Genomic DNA, 23,583 nt, shown 5'->3' with positions numbered 1-23,583 from the left:
TCTATGATTACCTTTTTTCCTCAAGCAGATATTGAACACTTTATAATAATTAATCATGATTGTGGGACAACATTACGGATAGTTTGGAAAGAAGAATCTGTGTTTTGTGGGGAAAATGGGACGCAATATTTTATTTTTCGCTGTGGTAAGTTTAATGTTATTTATCCTCACATAAATATGCTGCCTGCCGAACACTGATAAATATTTGGTCTATTTGCAGCCTTTGCTGATGTGGATTTATTTACCATGTATTGGTTATCAAGTATAAACATTTTTTTGAACAATTAACAACGGTCTATGCCTCTATGGGAGTCGTGAGGATACGTTGTTTAATTCTTTGAATGTTCTTTGTTTACTACTAAATAGGTCGACAAAATAAATAAAAGGTGTCCCATCTTCCCCCCCTAGCGTAGCATCATATATTTAAATGCAGCGTATTTATCCTCGCAATCACCGTATGTTCTAACTTCACCCACTCTTTCACTTTAGATCTTGTTCTTATTTGACCAACCTTCGTTTCAAGTTGATATCGATTCACCCGCTCTTAGCGAAGGTGAGGAGATTTATATTTAACGACTGTCGTCTTGTGGTAAAAATTGTTACCTAAATATTTACATACGTGGTAACTGGTAAACGGGCACTACGTGTATAAAACAGAATATCCGTGTTATAACGACTGTTGTTACCCCGCCATGCGAAGACAAATAAGTTACAAACATGGTAACTTGTAAGCGGGCACTGGGTGTATGAAACAGAACCCCCGTGTTATAACAACTGTCGTTGCCCCGCCATGCAAGGATAAATAAGTTACATACGTGGTAACTTATAAGCGAGCACGAGGTGTGTGAAACAGAACCCCCGTGTTATAACAGCGGTCGTTGCCCCGCCATGCGAAGATAAATAAGTTACATACGTGGTGACTTGCAAGCGGGCACGAGGTGTATGAAACAGAACCCCCGTGTTATAACAACTGTCGTTGCCCCGCCATGCAAGGATAAATAAGTTACATACGTGGTAACTTATAAGCGAGCACGAGGTGTGTGAAACAGAACCCCCGTGTTATAACAGCGGTCGTTGCCCCGCCATGCGAGGATAAATAAGTTACATACGTGGTAACTTGTAAGCGAGCACGAGGTGTATGAAACAGAACACCCGTGTTATAACGACTGTTGTTACCCCGCCATGCGAAGACAAATAAGTTACAAACATGGTAACTTGTAAGCGGGCACTGGGTGTATGAAACAGAACACTCGACTGTCGTATTCCCTTTTCTTCTTTGTTTTAATTAATATGATTTTCTTTTATATCATATTCTTTGTTAATAAAAGTTATATATTTTAAGGTCTATCATTAGTGTGTGGGTTACTATAACTTACATTACTATAACTAGTTTCACACACCTCGTGCCCGCTTATAAGTTACCACGTATGTAACATATTTATCCTCGCATGACGGGGCAACGACAGTTGTTATAACACGGGGGTTCTGTTTCATACACCTCGTGCCCGCTTATAAGTTACCACGTATGTAACTTATTTATCCTCGCATGGCGGGGCAACGACCGCTGTTATAACACGGGGGTTCTGTTTCACACACCTCGTGCCCGCTTATAAGTTACCACGTATGTAACTTATTTATCCTTGCATGGCGGGGCAACGACAGTTGTTATAACACGGGGGTTCTGTTTCATACACCTCGTGCCCGCTTGCAAGTCACCACGTATGTAACTTATTTATCTTCGCATGGCAGGGCAACGACAGTTGTTATAACACGGGAGTTCTGTTTCATACACCTCGTGCCCGCTTATAAGTTACCACGTATGTAACTTATTTATCCTCGCATGGCGGGGCAACGACATTTGTTATAACGCGGGGGTTCTATTTCATACACCTCGTGCCCGCTTATAAGTTACCACGTATGTAACTTATTTATCCTCGCATGGCGGGGCAACGACCGTTGTTGTAACACGGGGGTTCTGTTTCATACACCTCGTGCCCGCTTATAAGATACCACGTATGTAACTTATTTATCCTCGCATGGCGGGGCAACGACCGTTGTTATAACACGGGGGTTCTGTTTCATACACCTCGTGCCCGCTTATAAGTTACCACGTATGTAACTTATTTATCCTCGCATGGCGGGGCAACGACCGTTGTTATAACACGGGGGTTCTGTTTCATACACCTCGTGCCCGCTTATAAGTTACCACGTATGTAACTTATTTATCCTCGCATGGCGGGGCAACGACAGTTGTTATAACACGGGGGTTCTGTTTCATACACCTCGTGCCCGCTTATAAGTTACCACGTATGTAACTTTGTGGGCAATTTTTTTTTTTTTTAATATGGCTGACAATTCAGATAACCCGACCTAGCCAATTACCGCTCCCCACTCAACTTAATTTACTTTCGGACAATGACGTGTTTCAAGTCCCGTTCGCTAATAAGGGACTTTCCAATGTTACGTCACAAGAGCATTTGAAGTGGTTTGTTTTCAAACTATGGACCATCGAAACCAACCAAACAATGCATTTAAAATCTCTCCAAATTCTTCAAACGTCTCGTTACGATTCACAACTAATGTATCACTTTACAACAACTTCGTTTTTAATCCAATTTAACGTATTCATACAAAGCTTATTTTAATGTTATTTGTTCAAATTACAACCACCTAGATTCTCGTATCAGGAAAACCCCCTTTCTAAATAGATATGGCAACTCCATAAGAACCGAATCGAAATAGTTTAGGTTCAATATATTTTGTTGGTTAACTGTTCTTGTATATTGTACCATGGCAGTGGAATTTAAGACAAATTCGTCTTATCATTGTCTCATTACCCCAACATTGTATGCACATTCTATTCTATATGGGTGAGGTCCTACAGTGAGGCATGCTATGGGACCTGGGATTTAGACCAGAGTTGGCCTATTACCCCAACATTGTATATGCACATTCTATTCTATATGGGTGAGGTCCTACAGTGAGGCACGCCATGGGACCTGGAATTTAGACCAGAGTTGGCCTATTACCCCAACATTGTATATGCACATTCTATTCTATATGGGTGAGGTCCTACAGTGAGGCACGCCATGGTACCTGGAATTTAGACCAGAGTTGGCTCATTACCCCAACATTGTATATGCACATTCTATTCTATATGGGTGAGGTCCTATACAGTGAGGCACACCATGGGACCTGGAATTTAGACCAGAGTTGGTCCATTCCCCAACATTGTATATGCACATTCTATTCTATATGGGTGAGGTCCTACAGTGAGGCACGCCATGGGACCTGGAATTTAGACCAGAGTTGGTCCATTCCCCAACATTGTATATGCACATTCTATTCTATATGGGTGAGGTTCTACAGTGAGGCACGCCATGGGACCTGGGATTTAGGCCAGAGTTGGCTCATTACCCCAACATTGTACATGCACATTCTATTCTATATGGGTAAAGTCCTACAGTGAGGCACGCCATGTGATCTGAGATTTGGGCCAGAGTTGGCCCATTACCCCAACATTGTACATGCACATTCTATTCTATATGGGTGAGGCCCTACAGTGAGGCATGCTATGGGACCTGGGATTCAGACCAGAGTTGGCCTATTACCCCAACATTGTATATGCACATTCTATTCTATATGGGTGAGGTTCTACAGTGAGGCACGCCATGGGACCTGGAATTTAGACCAGAGTTGGCCTATTACCCCAAAATTGTATATGCACATTCTATTCTATATGGGTGAGGTCCTACAGTGAGGCACGCCATGGGACCTGGAATTTAGACCAGAGTTGGCTCATTACCCCAACATTGTATATGCACATTCTATTCTATATGGGTGAGGTCCTACAGTGAGGCACGCCATGGGACCTGAGATTTAGACCAGAGTTGGCCCATTACCCCAACATTGTATATGCACATTCTATTCTATATGGGTAAAGTCCTACAGTGAGGCATGTCATGGGACCTGGGATTTAGGCTATAGAGTTGAATTGAAATTATAAAGTAATTGATCTCTTTTCTAACATTTCGTTTTTTTACAGTTTTGAAAAACTTCATCCGGGTTAAAGGCATGAAGATGGGTGAGTGGGTTAAGTTGGGATGTTTAGTTAAGAGTGGTGGGGTTAGTTAGTAATTATGTTTAAAGGAGGTTAAGCGAGAATGCACCGTTTGGTAGTGTGGGGTAAAATGGGACACCTTTAACACATATTATCCGAATAGCCTGATCGTGTTTTAAACAATTAACAACAGTCTGTTGAAGTCGTGAAGATACGGTTTTATGATTCATTAAATGTTCTTTGTTTACTACTAAATAAAAAGAGAAAACTAAACGAAGAGGTGTCCCATCTTTCCCTACCCTACTATAATATCCAAATATCCCGAGCGAGAACACGCGCACGATACAACAGACTTGCTGATTCAATAAAACGCCAATTGCCGATTACTTTCCCGCCTTGGCGTTGAAAGCACAAGTATAAACGCGTCATTGGTTGCGCAGGAGTAGTTGGTCGCACAAGTCTGTAGCATAGATGTAGTTCGGTGAGATGCAGTTCGGTGAGGCGCAGTTTTAGTGCTCAATTGTTTTTGCCAACGTCGTTAATAATTTACCACTTTAAAGGTGGCTGTACACAGTATCCGGAATTCGTCCGTTTTGTCTGTTTTGTCCGGATTTCGCTGCCGCATGCGGAACTCGGTAATGGGTTTGCATACGACTTCGCAAGCGAATTCGCATGCCGGATACTGTGTACAGCCACCTTAACTGGTTTTCAGCGTACGCAGTGTGATTTAACAGGTTTCTCTACCTTGGCATACCGTTTTAACTAATACAGACTTTAAATTGGGTATTTATATTGGTTACTGCATTTTTCAATTTGTTTGTCATGGTATTCAACTTGGAAAATAATTAAAGTTTAATTTATTTCCAGATGAATACAACTACTGGTACGCCCCTGTTTCATTCACCGACTGCCACAACAATTGCGTCACCGAAACTCGAATATTTTGTCGAAGTTTTAGTTACACTCCTGAAGCAGAAGCTTGTTCAACGTACGAGAAAGCACGTGACACAGCGCCATCTGTGTTCTACAACGAACCTGGCACGTTGGTGGACGATCCGTACGCTGACGTCGAATGGAATTATTTCGAAAGGAAGTCTGAGAAATATAAATCAATGGAAAAACAGGTATTGGGAAATATATACGAAGTACAATTTAGGGGTCGAGGGGTAACTATTCCCCGACTTTTCACCTTTTCTTCGCCTTTTTTCGACTTTTTCCTACTTTTCCAACTTTTTTATTTTTTCTATTTTTTTCTTACTTGACTGCCTTATACGATGATAAATATTTATCCTCATTCAGGTGGATCGCCTCAAAAACTTGACAGAAATAAGCATTGATGACGCAAACAATATACTGACGTCACTAGCGGACATGGTGCAGCCGAACAATGAGACGAGTGATGACGAAACAATGACCATTCTCCCAAGCGAATTAGAAATAGCGGGAACGTCGTTACAGGTTCGAGATATAATTATCTGGGACCTATTCATAATCAATACCAAGCTTTTTGTATGCGAAGCAAGAAAAACGTTCATGCATATAAATTCCCACGAATGTTGAAATATATCTTTCTTTAAATTAGGTTGTTAAATGATTGTAGTCCGGTGAAAAACATCTACCTCGCAGTGGTTTATTTAGACAACCCGATGTTACCTTAACGAAATTATCGCATGAACTACATTTATATTGCTCCCATGTCACCACGGCAGTCGTTATAACACAGGTGTTCTGTTCATACACCTCGTGCCCGCTTACAAGTTACCACGTATAACGTATATGTAACTTTGTAGGCGATTGTTTTTGATTATTGTTCGCAAGCATTAAGTTGTCTATTTTCACGTCGCTTTATACGTCGTGCCTGTCAATCAAATGACGTCACAAAAGAGTGGGCGGAGCGTCTCGTTGGTTCATATACGAGGTTTCGACACTCGATTCTCGCCGGGCGTTGTGGCGTGCGCCTGTAATCCAGTTACTTGGAGGCTTGGATTGGAGGACGGCGTGAGATTGGGAGCCCTGTGGCGCTCTGCCCTATGTCGATCGGGCGTCCGCGCTAAGCTCGGCGTCAATATGGACATCCCGGGGGAGCTTGGGGTGACCAGGTTGTCTAAGGAGGAACGAACCGGGCGAGGCCCGAAAGGGAGCAGCCAAAAGTTCCCACGTTGATCAGTAGCGGGATAGCGCCTGTGAATAGGCGGAGCGTCACAGCCCAGTCAATATCGCAGGACCCGATCCTTTTTCCCTTTTTAACATTTAACCCGTGTTCGAATCCCACCCAAGGTAGTCATTTTTTGTACGTACGTCTATTACATAAACAACTTTTATTTACATATGTGATTTCGTTAATTTAAGGGTACCGATTGATTACGACGTATGTAGATTTATAAGCGACCCCTAACTTTTAATGAATCATCAACTAAACACTTCGTTTCCCCATAGTTGGTCGTTGGGCTGAATCCTGTTTCCACCGCGCCGCTAGAAGGCGTACAAGAGTTCACCAAAGTCGTTGCAAACGTCAGTAGCTCGATGATCAACCCAAGCTACGCATCTGCGTGGACGATGACGCAAAAGGTAATATTTGTTGACGTAATATTTTCAAGACGTAATATTTTAACAAAAATTATAAAATTATCTTCTGCGAACGACGACGTTCCCCTATACTTTACCGGTTTATGCCAATATCTAAACTATATATACTGGTATACGTAGCCATCCCCGTTTATAACCAAGCAAATCGCTCTGTTACACTTTGGTTAGGAGTTGATGCGACCTTTGGTACAGTGCTTGGATGTGCGTCTTACGGGGATACGCTGAAATAAACATGGTCTCGCATCGGGTGGTTCCCCTGTCTCTTACTAAACCTACAACCAAAGAATCGACAAAAAATCACGAAAACACTGTTTGTTTATTAATATACAGGTTGCGCGCGCGTTGATTATACAGGTGTTGGGGTAATGGGTCAAATCTGCCCAAACCACAGATCCTTGATAAGGATATCATGTGCACAAAACAGAATGCGTTGGGAAAATAAAAAAAAACGAAGTATTTTGATCAATTATGAGAAACGACACTGGAAGTAAAATTTGTGTTTAAACATTTCTTCCCAAACATAATACATAATGCCTGTGTAGAAGCATGGAGTTTATAATCTTAAAAAAACCTAACAAAATTCACTCCAAGTGTGTAACCCTAATAACGAAATGTCTAATTTATTAAAATCCCTGAAATTTAAAACGAGTAAACGACTGGTGTTTGAGAGCAAGAGTATTTGGATATAAAAAAAAGAAAAAACAAAAAATATGAAGCCGGTTTGTGTTTCTGGTCGTTTGTTTCGTCATTTTTATTGATTTATAGTTGGTTTAACAAATACATCCTCTCATTTGCGTCATTCGCGTCACTTGCGCCATCGACGTCGTTTGCGCCACTGGCGCTGTCTGCGTCGTTTACGAAGTTTATCTTTAGCTTGTAATGGATTTCTTTCGTGAAGACTTTCTAAAATGTTTATTTTTCTTTGAAATACTTGCTGTGGTCCCACACCGTGACCCCAAAATCAACGCTGCGTTACTTTGACTCGGAAAGCTTTTGGTTTGGTTGAAATTCCTGGGGTACAAGGCCAAGGGATCGCGGGTTCGATTCCCTCCACTGCCTGTTCGATGTAACATAACTTTACCAGGTTTGCAATGTAAATAAATAGTTCGTGTCTGGATAACTCAGCCCCGGGACAACGCCTCTTTCCCGCCCCCCAATTTAAAATCTTCGACGTTTCACTTGCAACCACTCTTGCGCCCCCAGTGGTTGGATCTCGTGCCAGAAATCGCTCAGGCTCAAATTGTTCGGGGTTTTCCCAAACTCGAGTATCTCGGTCAGCCTGTATGAGTAATAAGTTATATATAAGTTCTGCTGTTAAAAAAACCATCAGTTTGAGAACTACTATCTTAAAAACGTATAAAAACAATGGTTATTTAAATAAACAGAACATGTGTGTTATAACGACTGTCGTTGCCCCTCCATGCGAGGATAAATAAGTTACATACGTGGTAACTTGTAAGCGGGCACAAGGTGTATGAAACAGAACACCCGTGTTATAACGATTTTCATTGACTACAAGGATAAATAAGTTACATACATTCATATTTACTTACATTTGCCACATTAAACAAAACCACCACCCCCGCTGGTATCATCGTCCCGTTTACCTCAACTTGTTTAACCGTATAATGTGGTACAAGAAGTGGACTGACCGATATATGACGTAATACTTCATACAACCATGCTTGTGTGTATGGACATACGTCACCGTGATGACGTAATGAAAACATTGACGTTTCTAAGCGGTCGATTTCTTCTCGTATCTGTGGCGACATATAATGATTTTATATCGTGTTTTATCGTATTTTAAACAATTAACAACAGTTTATGGGATTTGTGAAGATACGGTTTTATATTTTTTTGAATATTCCTTGTTTACTACCAAATGGTACGTGAAAATATATTGAAAAAATGTCCCATCTTTCCCTGATCTAGTATGTCATTATTCGATTTATAGTAGGGTGGGGTAAGATCGGACACCTTTAGCACATATTATCCTGATCGTGTTTTAAACAATTAACAAAGGTCTATGAGAGTCGTGAGGATATAGTTTTAGAATTACTTGTATGTTCTTTGTTTACTACAAAATGGTACGAGAAAACAGAATGGTAAGGTGTCCCATCTTCCCCCGACCTACTATATTATTCGAAGCTAAAATCAAGTCGCCATTAACATAATGTGAGGAAATATACGTAGATAATCATTTAATGCAAATTACCTTTCGTTGGTGTTCAGGAAAAACGGCCATGTAGAAAATCGACCACGTGATCATAGCGCTTATAGTGTCGAAACCTGCGCCGAATGCGTCGCTTGCGCCATACGCTATACGGCGCTGTTGATCCGTTAGTTGACGGTTTATCTTGGTAGGGGGTTCCCCGTTAATCCCGTTGCTATGTGTGACGTCACCATTCGTATTGTGATGTGTCATACCATTACCGTTGGCACCATTCATTGCGTGGCGTGGCTTCAACTCGTCTGTGGCGCCATTTGCTGTGTGGCGTGGCGCCGTGCCATTGCTGTTAACCTGGTTGCTTTGGGCCCACAGACAATCTGCCAAGTCTCTCATATTGTTGGGCACGTAAGTGTCCCAGTGTTGTTCCAACATAGACAACGTAAAGTTCCAATACTGGTCCATGTAGGTTTTGAGATTCTAAACAAATATTAATTTTTTATGAACAACTGACGTAATAACAATAGTGACGTAATATATTTAAACTATGACGTCACAAAATTGAAATATACTTGTTTTTAATAGTTTTACATGATTTGAAATAAAAAAAATCGGTCTGGCGCCGTGGCACAGTTGTTAGAACGCTTAAAAAAACACCCGCGTTATAATTGTGGTTGCCCTGCCACGCGAAAATATACAAGCAACAATATTTCAACCAGTATAGTGGGGTGGGGGAAGATGGGACACCTTTAGCACAAAATATATAAATATCCTGATCGTGTTTTAAACAATTAACAACGGTCTATGAAAGTCACAAGGACAAGGTTTTATAATTCTTTGAATGTTCTTTGTTTACTACCAAAATGTACGAGAAAATAGAATAAAAAAGTGTCCCATCTTCCCCCATCCTACTATATAAATTATGGGAAATTACCCGAAAGGACTTTCCCAGCACCGGAAAGTATTTTAAAAATGGCCAAAAGTTGACAATCTGAGACGCGCCCATGGCTTTGTCGAAACTTTGAAAATTTCTGAGAAATTCTTTCAACTCCGGGTCTTGCCTTGTAAAACTTCGCCCGAAACAAATCGTGGAACTCACGCTGGTGGTGCTGTATATCACCGTGTCGTGGAGGTCGCCTACTAAACCCTGGAAATCAATGTAATTAAAGTTGTTTAAGTTGTGTATTTCCGCGTGGTGGGATAACGACAGTCGTTAACACGGGTGTTCTGTTTCTACACCTCGTGCCCACTTACAAGTTACCACGTATGTAACTTATTTATCCTCGCATGGCAGGGCAACGACAGTTGTTATAACACGGGTGTTCTGTTTCATAAACCTCGTGTCCGCTTAGGCCTACCAGTTACCAGGGATGTTACTTTGTGGGTTATTGTTTTGGGAGAATTTTATATCATATTCATGCACCTGTGTTATAAGGACTGTCGTTACCCGCCACGTAAGGATAAATAAGTTACATTATTACAGCCAAATGAATCATCCTCCAAAGTAAAACAATAAGTCTATATACAAAACTTGCCAATCATTTTATTATAGCAGGGTGGGGGAAGATAGGACACCTTTAGCACATAATATCCAAATATCCTGATCGTGTTTTGAACAATTAACAACGCTCTATCGAAGTTGTGAGGATTCGGTTTCATAATTTATTGAATGTTCTTTGTTTACTACTAAATGGGACGAGGAAATCTAGTGAAAAGGTGTCCCATCTTCCCCCATCTTACTATATAGTAATGTATTTATGTATGTAACTTACTTAGTAAAGCCGATATAGTAAATTGTATTGTTACCTGCTGGTCTGCAGAGTTGATTAAATCCTCTGCGAGTTGTTTTGCATGGGAGGATACGGTTTCTTCCATTGTTGATCTTTTGTCTGATCCGCTTGTGTAAAGTTTCAATGCCTTGATGGTGCATTGCTTCTGCCGTTCCCATTCCGGGCTGTCAATCAAAAGTATTATGCTCACTGTCGGGTTATAACATGGGTGTCTTCTTATACACCAGACACACATGGTGTATTCATACACCTCATGCTCACTGTCAAGTTATAACATATTCATACACCTCGTGCTATTTGTCGAGTTATAACATGGGTGTCTTCCTATACACCAGACACACATGGTGTATTCATACACCTCATGCTCACTGTCGAGTTATAACATGGGTGTCTTCTTATACACCAGACACACATGGTGTATTCATACACCTCATGCTCACTGTCAAGTTATAACATGGGTGTCTTCTTATACACCAGACACACATGGTGTATTCATACACCTCATGCCCACTGTCGAGTTATAACATGGGTGTCTACTTTTACACCAGGCACACATAGTGCATTTATACACCTCATGCTTACTGCCTTATCAAAGGTAAATACCTATAATTACTGAAACTTATACTGAGTCCTTCTTCGATCAACTTGGATGTTTCGAAGGGAGGTCTACCAGCAAACGCGGCGGATTTTTTCGCGAGGCAGTTTCTGTTAGTGAAAAAATTTAAATAAATTTAGAAATTATAATTTATTACCAAGCTAAATGATAGCTAAATGAATGAATGAATGTAACTTATTTATCCTCGCATGTTGGGGCAACGACAGTTGTTATAACACGGTGTTCTGTTTCATATACCTCATGTCCGCTTATGAGTTACCACGTATGTAACTTTGTGGGTGATTAAACCGAACGTGCCCATTTTACCTGATGTTTTCGTGCCCATTTACAACCAACGCGTCATAACGCCCCATCTTGATTCGATAAAAATCTCCGAATTGTTTTGACCATTCTGTCAGTTTCACGTGCGGGAAATTCCCCATCTGGTGAATATTCCCAATGATGGGTAATCCCCTTGGATAGGGTAGTTCCCAAAACGTCATAAGTCTCGTGTTATTACCTGCCAGAAATTAAATCAACGTTTAAATGAAACAGATGCCATTTGGTTAAGACGTTTTTTAATTGATGGCTGACAATTTGGACAACTCTTTAGCGACCACTGGGTTGGAGCTTTTACCGTTTAGTGCCTTGCCCAAGGGCATGTACACCCACAATGGTAGCAGCATGGAGCCTCGAATTCGTCACCAGTGAGTTAGAAACGAGCGCCAACCACATGTGACAGAAATTTAAATTAACCCGCTTTAAAACAGACTTCATATTCGACTTTAAACAGCCACCACAAAACCCAGTAGTTTTGGTTCCCTTCACTCCCTTAGAAACGTATCAAACAAAAATTCCGGCGTAAATGCGCAGCCGCAACAACACGCGGCAGCAAATTGATAAGAACTTAATTGCAGCCTTGCCATTATGCGGCGTGAGTTGAACTTCATACGAACTTTTCTATTACCTTTCGTTGACCTCATATTTCGCTGCAGCATCACACGTAAACTGCAAGCGAAGATAAAAATAGAAAAACCGACAACGACGTGTGGTTTGCATAGCTGAGTGGATAAGTTTCCGAGAATTGAATGCTCCTCGCAATTCATGTTTGGAACGATCAGTTTCTTATCGAAAATAATATAAACCTAAACCTGATAAAATAATTCTTTTAATACTATAGCCTTGCTTAACGCCTTATCAAAAAACCTTCTCAGGCCCAATTAAGTTTATTATGCAATTATGCTATGGCGTTACTGTGGGAACACATAGAATAGAACACGCCATGATTTAGGGTAATGAACCAACTCCGGTCGAAATCTCAAGTCCCATAGTGAACATGAAGGCCCAAGTTTAACAAAAAGGATTTAAAACTATGGTGTCAGTAATTCTTAACCTTTTCAATTCCAAATTATAAACGTTCTATTAACCATACAATGTTAATTTCGGATTATTAAACTTTTTTAAAACTAAACATACATATATATATATATATAAACATATAGTAGGGTGGGGGAAGATGGAACACCTTTTCAATCTATTTTCTTCTCCAATTTGGTAGTAAACAAACATTCAACGGTTTTTTATAAAACCGTATCCTCACGACTCCCATAGACCGTTGTTAATTGTTTAAAACACGATCAGGATATTTAGTTATTATGTGTTAAAGGTGTCCCATCTTCCCCCACCCTACTCCGTACATATTGTTGCTGGCAAGCGTATTTAAAATAAGCCCGAAAGAAAATTTCTGGTAATTTTTTTCTAATCTTAAATAACCACTTATCTTAATATACTGAGAATATAAAGGCGGGTTAATGTTGTGTTATAAAGGTCAGGGATCGTGGGATTGATTTACAAAGTTCCAACATTCTGACATTCCAGGCATAGAGATCTAAAAATAGGTCTCACGCATATTTACATATGGCCACGTGGTGTTTGATTGACAGGTGTATTTGCCAAGCGAATCTTGAAACGTTCACACGCGTGTGGTTTAGTATATTGGGCAATGTACGTCTGCCTTTAATCGGTTGTTGTGTAAAACGGTGGAATAAAATGGGCCATGTTTTTGTGCTCCAATTTCGTCACATTTGGTAGTAAACAAAGAATATTTACAGAATAATATAACCGTAGCCTCACGACTCTAAAAAAGCGTTGTTAATTAATAAAACACAGTTAGAAATGGTGGGATATCATGTGCTAACAGTATCCATCTTACCCCACACTACTAAACCTTTTCAATGTCAAGTTATAGCATGTGCCCTCAAGCTTGCTGCGAGACGTCACGTAAGCATCACGCATACATTGCAGTTTACGGCGAGCCACGTTGGTCCAGATCCTTGTTGACAAACCGTTACTATTACGTCATAACTACGATTACTGAGCCATAAAGCTAACTGTTACAAAACTGTGGTAAAGTTCATAGCAAGGGCAAGCTGGATAGCTCTGTGAATTATAGACATTCATGAATTTCAACGATGTTTAAATAATGATCGTAAATTGGTTTAGAAATTGTTAATTCTCTTCGTTGTTTTAACTGAAGATCTTCGATATCGAATTCGAAGCGATAAATTAAAGTTACGTTTTGATAATCTGCATTCGAATTTTACTGATACAACTTATTTATCCTTGCATGACGGGGCAACGACAGTAGTTATAACACGGGTGTTCTGTTTCATACACCTCGTGCCTGCTTACGAGTTACCACGTATGAAACTTATTTATCCTTGCATGGCGAAGAACGACACGTGTTATAACACAGGTGTTTCATACACCTCGTGCCCGCTTACTATAGTTACCATGTATGTAACTTTGTTAATAAAGTTCGCTGACATACGCACTGTATAAAACATGTACTGTCATCATAAACCTTAACAATAAGTTAAGTCATAACCTGCAACATCAGCGTAAATAACTTGCAACGGGTGTTACTTGTTGCGCAAACTCTTACATATAAATCCCCGGTCCCATGGCGTGCCTCACTGTAGGACCTCACCCATATAGAGCAGAATGTGCATATATGATGTTGGGGTAATGGGCCAACTCTGGTCTAAATCCCCGGTTTCATGGCATGCCTCACTGTAGGACCTCACCCATATAGAATAGAATGTGCATACACAATGTTGGGGTAATGGGCCAACTCTGGCTTAAATCCCAGGTTCCATGGCATGCCTCACTGTAGGACCTCACCCATTTAGAATAGAATGTGCATATACAATGTTGGGGTAATGAGCCAGCTCTGGCCTAAACCCCAGGTCCCATGGCATGCCTCACTGTAGGACCTCACCCATATAGAATAGAATGTGCATATACAATGTTGGGGTAAAGAGCCAACTCTGGTCTAAATCCCCGGTCCCATGGCATGCCTCACTGTAGGATCTCACCCATATATAGAATAGAATGTGCATATACAATGTTGGGGTAATGGGCCAACTCTGGTCTAAATCCCCGGTCCCATGGCGTGCCTCACTGTAGGACCTCACCCATATAGAATAAAATGTGCATATACAATGTTGGGGTAATGGGCCAACTCTGGTCTAAATCCCAGGTCCCATGGCGTGCCTCACTGTAGGACCTCACCCATATAGAGCAGAATGTGCATATACGATGTTGGGGTAATGGGCCAACTCTGGTCTAAATCCCCGGTTCCATGGCATGCCTCACTGTAGGACCTCACCCATTTAGAATAGAATGTGCATATACAATGTTGGGGTAATGAGCCAGCTCTGGCCTAAACCCCAGGTCCCATGGCATGCCTCACTGTAGGACCTCACCCATATACAGAATAGAATGTGCATACACAATGTTGGGGTAATGGGCCAACTCTGGCTTAAATCCCAGGTTCCATGGCATGCCTCACTGTAGGACCTCACCCATTTAGAATAGAATGTGCATATACAATGTTGGGGTAATGAGCCAGCTCTGGCCTAAACCCCAGGTCCCATGGCATGCCTCACTGTAGGACCTCACCCATATAGAATAGAATGTGCATATACAATGTTGGGGTAAAGAGCCAACTCTGGTCTAAATCCCCGGTCCCATGGCATGCCTCACTGTAGGATCTCACCCATATATAGAATAGAATGTGCATATACAATGTTGGGGTAATGGGCCAACTCTGGTCTAAATCCCCGGTCCCATGGCGTGCCTCACTGTAGGACCTCACCCATATAGAATAAAATGTGCATATACAATGTTGGGGTAATGGGCCAACTCTGGTCTAAATCCCAGGTCCCATGGCGTGCCTCACTGTAGGACCTCACCCATATAGAATAAAATGTGCATATACAATGTTGGGGTAATGGGCCAACTCTGGTCTAAATCCCAGGTCCCATGGCGTGCCTCACTGTAGGACCTCACCCATATAGAATAAAATGTGCATATACAATGTTGGGGTAATGGGCCAACTCTGGTCTAAATCCCAGGTCCCATGGCGTGCCTCACTGTAGGACCTCACCCATATAGAATAGAATGTGCATATACAATGTTAGGGTAATGGGCCAACTCTGGCCTAAATCCCAGGTTCCATGGCGTGGCTCACTGTAGGACCCCATCCATACAAAACAACCACAATAGGAACTACATTACCTACCAAACATACAATACACTTTATGTACATTACTTATATTATGTCACATACACTTCCGCTCTTATCTATTAATGTTGACTTTATGTCGTTGTTCAACTTTGTTTAAATGCACGTGAATGATCTGACCTTGAATTTCCCAGTAAAATATAAACATATGATGTTTAAATGCGCTCGTCTCCAACATCCCATTTGGTTGCAAAGAATAAATATTTAAAGAATTATAGAACTGTATCTTCACGCCTCTAAAATAGCGTTGTTAGTTGGTAAAAACACAATTATGAAATATGGGATTTAGGTGTAAACGGTATTCCATATTACCCCACAGTACTATATGATAAACATAAGGTAACTATGGCGTGACAGTCGTACAATAAACATAACGCTTACCAGTGTACACCATATACATATAGTAGGGTGGGGGAAGATGGGACACCTTTAGAACATAATATCCAACAAATATCCTGATCGTGTTTTAAACAATTAACAACGATCTATGGAAGACGTGAGAATACGGTTTTATATTTCTTTGTTTGTTCTTTGTTTAATACTAAATGGGACAAGAAAATAGATTGAAAGTGTGTCCCATCCCCCCCACCCCACTATATATACCTATACGTTTCCCTTCTATAGATAGCAATGTACAGCTATATGCTTGTTGCTGCAACAGCTGGCAATGCCTTTAGTAGAACTGCATACAAGTATAGACATATGAACATAACCAATGACTGATATAACGGTTAGTCATAGCATGGCCTACTATATTAAGTAGAGGCCGTGGTCACACATTCCAAATGCAAACGCATGCGTAAACAAATTTGCAAACTGACAACTTGCAAATAGGAACAAACAAAACACAAATAGTTTATCATACACAAAAATGCAAACACAACAGTTTGCACACAAAATACAAACAACGGATATAAATGCGAACACACACACACGCGTATATACACACATATAAACAAAAGCACAAACAAATAAACAGAAAATACAACACATAAAAACAAACACACACCAACAAACACATAAATAATAGATACACGATTACACAAATTGTTAGAAATGAACAGATATTTAAACAACGGCTATTATAATCCAACATTAGTTTAAAGTTTAGTTGAAACACCAAAATACTAGAATACCAACGAGTTAAAATATTGCAAAGTCATCTCTGCTCTTAACTCCTATAGTTTCCGCTACTGGTTTATTTTAAGCCAAGTTTCAATCAATCCAAGTTTAAATAAACCATAAGTTAAAAAGAATTCAATATTTCCTGTATTTATTCATGTCTGCTTTATTGCTCTAATCGCCCCATGCTCATTGCCAAGTTATCAAATGAATTTCGAAACACAGTTTCTGCAAAACAATTTCAAACTTTTGATTGACAGTTCAACGCAGGGTACGAATTAACGCGCGCAGGGTACGAAAATACACCGAAGTAATTAAACAATTATATACATAATTAAACCAATTCAAATTAAACTTAGCAAAACGAATCAGTTTTTTTCTCACGCAATTTTCGTGACATTTTGCAGCGAATTCGAAACCCAAGTTTGCGAATTATTTTCTAATTTTCTCGAATTTTGCGGCGCACGAAACAGCGGTCTGTGACGTCACAAGACGATTTATTGCCACTTATCATTCTTACGATTATGATCTCATAATCTGTATTATTGCAAGGAGAGAACAAAACAATGGGTATTGTTACACCGCGGACTCCCACTAACTTACAATAATTACAAAGTAGTTTTAAAATTTAAATAATAATTTAGCACTGTGGGGTAAGATGGGATATCCAGCAAATAATATCCCATATTCCCGGGTCGTGTTTTGAACAATCTAAAACGCTTTTTTAGAGTCGTGATGATACGGTTTTCTAAATCTGTAAATATTCTTTGTTTACAATCAAAAAGAACGATAAAATTGAATGAAAACTCGCGAAACAAACCGAAACATTATATTGAACCACAAACTACAATAGATATATCTCACAGGTTATGGTTCAACCGACGTTATTTGCACAACATTTGTGCAAGTGTATTTTAAACACAAACCGGTACGCGGTCACCTCCTTTTAAAACCAATCCAAACGTTCTGTTACTCCAACCGAAGCGTAACAAAGCGCTTTAGTAAAGTAAGTTGGCACGCGGTGTATGAACACCCGTGTTACAACACTGGCGCTTTTCGGCCACGCAAACATAAAGTAAATTACATTCAGCAAAATACTTGGTAAAGGTGGCTGTACACAGTATCCGGCATGCGAAGGCGTATGCAAACCCGTGTCCAATTCCGCATGCGGCAGCGAAATCCGGACAAAACAGACAAAACGAACGAATTCCGGATACTTTGTACAGCCATCTCAACTCGTAAGCAGACACGCGGTGTATGAACACCCGTATTACAACGACTGTCGTTTTTCGGCCACGCAGATGACATAAAGTAAATTACATTCATTCAATCAGTTATTGAAGAGGTGGCTTCGTACCAGTCTGTATTTTTAAAAATTGGTTAACCCCGTCATACGTACCCCAACTAAGCAACAAACACAAACCCAACTGCGCAAGAATTTCTAATATTTCCCACAACGTCACGCACTCACGTACGCCCGGTTTCAAATCTCAAATTTGATTAAGACGCTGGTTCGTTTGTTCTGTTACGTCACAAACAAACGACGCGCTACAACGCAATATTTCAAGTGTGGGGTAAATGTAATATTTAGTTATAACAACCCGTGTTATTACGACTGTCGTTGCCCCTCTGCGCGTATTGCATATCACAAAATATAATAAATTGTATCTTTCAAATGCAAAAAAAAACAAAGAAAAAATTAATTAAAACAACGAAAAGAATTAAATTTGCAGCAAAACAACAGCCATGAAAACTACTTGAGTAAAAATGTCAAATAAAAACGTGGCTGCTAAACCTACAAGCTACAATACAGTACATATCATTTATAATAAACTGAAATAATCTTTTACAAAAAAAACGCAAAAAACGGTTGAATCTAAAAATTCCACTAATTTCATTTATCTCAAAATTATATCAGTCCTTATACATCTGATATAAAGGAACATAACATATACATCGAAGCTCTACCAGTCCATGCACTTCCTGCTCGTCTATTCACTGGATTGAATTCTCACTCGGCGTCGTCGCTTTTAACTCCGCTTTCCCGTGATCACGTGACAAATGAACTCGCCCGATGTCAAACCTGAAACGTGATGTCATATCTTCGCACGCGATATTGTTACGTCACTGTTACAACCGCGTATTAAACAATGACAATTGAAACATCGTCCGCACGCGAGAATATTCACAGAAATATAGAACCGTATTCTCATCACTCTAAATAGCGTTGTTAATTGTTCAAAACTAGATTAGAAAATACGGGATATTATTTGCTAACGGTTTCCCATCTTACCCCACAGTACTGTTTATGCGTTTGTGGTTTTAAAATTTACGTTTAATGCATTTTGACGACGTTTCGGCTGCCATATACGGCCATAAATTATTGGGGTCCCATTTTATACTTAAACATATTCTAATTAAAAGTATGTTTGGTGGCAATTGATTGTTGGCCAACCTGACCCCAGCTCCCCATGGGTTGAGGTATGTCGTAAGACCTCACTCATACAAAATGTTTGTAACTTATTTATCCTCGCGTGGCGGGGCCTTGAAAGTTACCACGTATATATATGGTAGCGCAATCAATATCAAAACATGGCCGCGCAAAACACAAGTTGAATTTCCGATTGCTTCGCCTCACGCCCACTCTCACGCAACGGGATCATACGAAGCTTTAACTTCTACACCGACTTTAATGATTCCCCCACACAACGAACCGTGTGTTTACCAAGTGCCCGGTACCGTAATCTGGTCGCACGCGCACTTTTTAATTGCAAATATGAGAGCGGATACGAAGTTCGCTCGCTATGATGTTCGCACGCGATGTCAAATCGACGTAGTTTGCTTCAAAGCGGTTACGAACTTTGTTCTAGTGATATTTGCAGTAGTTATGTGAAAACAATTTATAGTAGGTTGGGGTAAGATGGCACATGTTTCACGGGGTAAGATGGTATTGAACCGCAAATACACAAACATATATATAATACCTTGCTGGGGTAAGATGGTGCGTGGGATACAAATCTATAAAGGTTATAATAGTAAACTATTCGTTGGACTTAAGGATTTTTGTTGGTTATATTTTTCATAACACTTGAATCTGACTGTTATTTCGTTTCGAGAATTGTCCAACTTCATGAGACCAGGATCAGATTCGCCAAATTTATTTCAATCATTTGTAAACAAAGACGCTTTCTCTTGGATTGTCTCCATCGTTACTTGCGTTTTTACTCTACTATGACGTCACTGTTGGGAATATTGCGAGCCCTAATTATAACACGGGCGCGTTTCCTCGCAAGTGTTGATTGTTTATTATCATTATTGCGTGCAAGCGACTAAAACTTTGAGTTGTTTTCCATTATTGCGTGACAATGCGACACAGAATCTTGGGAATAACTTTCCGATTATGAATCATGACGTCATAAACGTTTAGCGGTTCGAGTATCTTGTCACGCGAAGTTGGAAGCTTCGTGTCACGTGGTCAGATAATCGTGACTAGGTTAATAGTTTAACGGGATTATAAAACTCGGGTATCCTATGTTTGAACACGAGAGTTAAATATATTAACTTTTTACAAAGTTAACTACCTCGAATTTAGCAAGTCGTAATAATGGATGAAACTTATTTAACCTCGCATGGCGGGCAACGATGGTCTTTATAACTCAGGTGTCCTGTTTCATACACGTCGTGCCCGCATACGAAGCACCATTCAACAAATATTCGCATATTTAATTACTTTTTTACGTCGTTAACTACCAAAAAATTGCGAGTCATTTTAATAAAGTTTTTAATTTTGTGTGTTTAGCAGCCACGATTTTATTTAATGTTTTTACTGAAGTAGTCTTTACCCATAGCGTGTTTTAACGACTGTCGTTTTATTGCTGAGTTCATTCTTTCTGTTGTTTTAATTACTTTAATGTTCGCTAAATCGTAAGGATAAATAAAACGTATATTTTCATCTCTGTGAATATTGTTATTTGTTAAAAATGTTCAAAACTGAATATTATTGCTGAAAATTGTTGAAGTTTGTGATGCAACCTTGTATACCTTTTGTACTGGTGCACCCCTGGAATATTTTCGTGCACACCGGTTGAAGAGCACTGGGTTAGGTAACCGTATTTTACCACGTCGTGTATAAATATAATAAAATTAGCCCGATATATAACGAAGCAAAATACACAACATAAACTTTATACATCAGTAATATATGTGCCTGCTGTTCAAGCATGCTACAATGTTAACCACGTTAAAATTGCCGAGTCATACATGTGTATTGTTTGATTACGTGAGAATACGGTTTTATATTTCTTTGTTTGTTCTTTGTTTAATACTAAATGGGACAAGAAAATAGATTGAAAGTGTGTCCCATCCCCCCCACCCCACTATATATACCTATACGTTTCCCTTCTATAGATAGCAATGTACAGCTATATGCTTGTTGCTGCAACAGCTGGCAATGCCTTTAGTAGAACTGCATACAAGTATAGACATATGAACATAACCAATGACTGATATAACGGTTAGTCATAGCATGGCCTACTATATTAAGTAGAGGCCGTGGTCACACATTCCAAATGCAAACGCATGCGTAAACAAATTTGCAAACTGACAACTTGCAAATAGGAACAAACAAAACACAAATAGTTTATCATACACAAAAATGCAAACACAACAGTTTGCACACAAAATACAAACAACGGATATAAATGCGAACACACACACACGCGTATATACACACATATAAACAAAAGCACAAACAAATAAACAGAAAATACAACACATAAAAACAAACACACACCAACAAACACATAAATAATAGATACACGATTACACAAATTGTTAGAAATGAACAGATATTTAAACAACGGCTATTATAATCCAACATTAGTTTAAAGTTTAGTTGAAACACCAAAATACTAGAATACCAACGAGTTAAAATATTGCAAAGTCATCTCTGCTCTTAACTCCTATAGTTTCCGCTACTGGTTTATTTTAAGCCAAGTTTCAATCAATCCAAGTTTAAATAAACCATAAGTTAAAAAGAATTCAATATTTCCTGTATTTATTCATGTCTGCTTTATTGCTCTAATCGCCCCATGCTCATTGCCAAGTTATCAAATGAATTTCGAAACACAGTTTCTGCAAAACAATTTCAAACTTTTGATTGACAGTTCAACGCAGGGTACGAATTAACGCGCGCAGGGTACGAAAATACACCGAAGTAATTAAACAATTATATACATAATTAAACCAATTCAAATTAAACTTAGCAAAACGAATCAGTTTTTTTCTCACGCAATTTTCGTGACATTTTGCAGCGAATTCGAAACCCAAGTTTGCGAATTATTTTCTAATTTTCTCGAATTTTGCGGCGCACGAAACAGCGGTCTGTGACGTCACAAGACGATTTATTGCCACTTATCATTCTTACGATTATGATCTCATAATCTGTATTATTGCAAGGAGAGAACAAAACAATGGGTATTGTTACACCGCGGACTCCCACTAACTTACAATAATTACAAAGTAGTTTTAAAATTTAAATAATAATTTAGCACTGTGGGGTAAGATGGGATATCCAGCAAATAATATCCCATATTCCCGGGTCGTGTTTTGAACAATCTAAAACGCTTTTTTAGAGTCGTGATGATACGGTTTTCTAAATCTGTAAATATTCTTTGTTTACAATCAAAAAGAACGATAAAATTGAATGAAAACTCGCGAAACAAACCGAAACATTATATTGAACCACAAACTACAATAGATATATCTCACAGGTTATGGTTCAACCGACGTTATTTGCACAACATTTGTGCAAGTGTATTTTAAACACAAACCGGTACGCGGTCACCTCCTTTTAAAACCAATCCAAACGTTCTGTTACTCCAACCGAAGCGTAACAAAGCGCTTTAGTAAAGTAAGTTGGCACGCGGTGTATGAACACCCGTGTTACAACACTGGCGCTTTTCGGCCACGCAAACATAAAGTAAATTACATTCAGCAAAATACTTGGTAAAGGTGGCTGTACACAGTATCCGGCATGCGAAGGCGTATGCAAACCCGTGTCCAATTCCGCATGCGGCAGCGAAATCCGGACAAAACAGACAAAACGAACGAATTCCGGATACTTTGTACAGCCATCTCAACTCGTAAGCAGACACGCGGTGTATGAACACCCGTATTACAACGACTGTCGTTTTTCGGCCACGCAGATGACATAAAGTAAATTACATTCATTCAATCAGTTATTGAAGAGGTGGCTTCGTACCAGTCTGTATTTTTAAAAATTGGTTAACCCCGTCATACGTACCCCAACTAAGCAACAAACACAAACCCAACTGCGCAAGAATTTCTAATATTTCCCACAACGTCACGCACTCACGTACGCCCGGTTTCAAATCTCAAATTTGATTAAGACGCTGGTTCGTTTGTTCTGTTACGTCACAAACAAACGACGCGCTACAACGCAATATTTCAAGTGTGGGGTAAATGTAATATTTAGTTATAACAACCCGTGTTATTACGACTGTCGTTGCCCCTCTGCGCGTATTGCATATCACAAAATATAATAAATTGTATCTTTCAAATGCAAAAAAAAACAAAGAAAAAATTAATTAAAACAACGAAAAGAATTAAATTTGCAGCAAAACAACAGCCATGAAAACTACTTGAGTAAAA

General features: G+C 39.7%; 2 protein-coding genes and 1 non-coding gene across 3 annotated transcripts in view; 2 read left to right on the top strand and 1 right to left on the bottom strand.

The window, feature by feature from the left end:
* Positions 1 to 23,583, top strand: part of LOC149740951 (uncharacterized) — a 35,363-nt gene continuing 11,780 nt past the window's right edge. Inside the window, exons 1-6 of the mRNA XM_089872850.1 lie at positions 1 to 145; positions 490 to 553; positions 4,046 to 4,084; positions 4,928 to 5,184; positions 5,360 to 5,518; positions 6,497 to 6,628. Coding sequence (XP_089728976.1) covers positions 116 to 145; positions 490 to 553; positions 4,046 to 4,084; positions 4,928 to 5,184; positions 5,360 to 5,518; positions 6,497 to 6,628 — 681 coding nt within the window. The 5' untranslated portion in view covers positions 1 to 115. The remainder of the gene's footprint in view (positions 146 to 489; positions 554 to 4,045; positions 4,085 to 4,927; positions 5,185 to 5,359; positions 5,519 to 6,496; positions 6,629 to 23,583) is intronic.
* LOC149740953 (signal recognition particle RNA) lies at positions 5,998 to 6,295 on the top strand. The gene has a single exon (XR_016384510.1).
* Positions 6,944 to 12,505, bottom strand: LOC149740952 (cytochrome P450 1A2-like). The gene is made up of 8 exons (XM_089872864.1): positions 12,169 to 12,505; positions 11,529 to 11,721; positions 11,210 to 11,311; positions 10,623 to 10,770; positions 9,751 to 9,963; positions 8,865 to 9,296; positions 8,200 to 8,409; positions 6,944 to 7,925 (listed from the first exon to the last, which is right to left on the bottom strand). Exons 1-8 carry the CDS (start codon positions 12,305 to 12,307, stop codon positions 7,608 to 7,610), a joined length of 1,755 nt encoding a protein of 584 aa, XP_089728990.1. The 5' UTR covers positions 12,308 to 12,505; the 3' UTR covers positions 6,944 to 7,607.

Source organism: Ciona robusta, chromosome 2 (genome assembly GCF_009617815.1).
Source record: "Ciona robusta chromosome 2, ASM961781v2".
In the NCBI taxonomy this organism is placed as follows: Eukaryota; Metazoa; Chordata; class Ascidiacea; order Phlebobranchia; family Cionidae; genus Ciona; species Ciona robusta.
Note: the sequence above shows the minus strand (reverse complement) of the source record. Positions and strands in the feature narration are given on the sequence as shown.

Bases quoted from the DNA above. Each gene is read 5' to 3' on its own strand.
- LOC149740952 (XM_089872864.1), bottom strand. From the start codon at position 12,307: ATGAATTGCGAGGAGCATTCAATTCTCGGAAACTTATCCACTCAGCTA. The intron at 11,722-12,168 runs GTAATAGAAAAG...AATTTCTGGCAG, and splicing joins AAATATGAGGTCAACGAAAG to GTAATAACACGAGACTTATG. The intron at 7,926-8,199 runs GTAAGTAAATAT...TTACTCATACAG, and splicing joins TTTTGTTTAATGTGGCAAAT to GCTGACCGAGATACTCGAGT.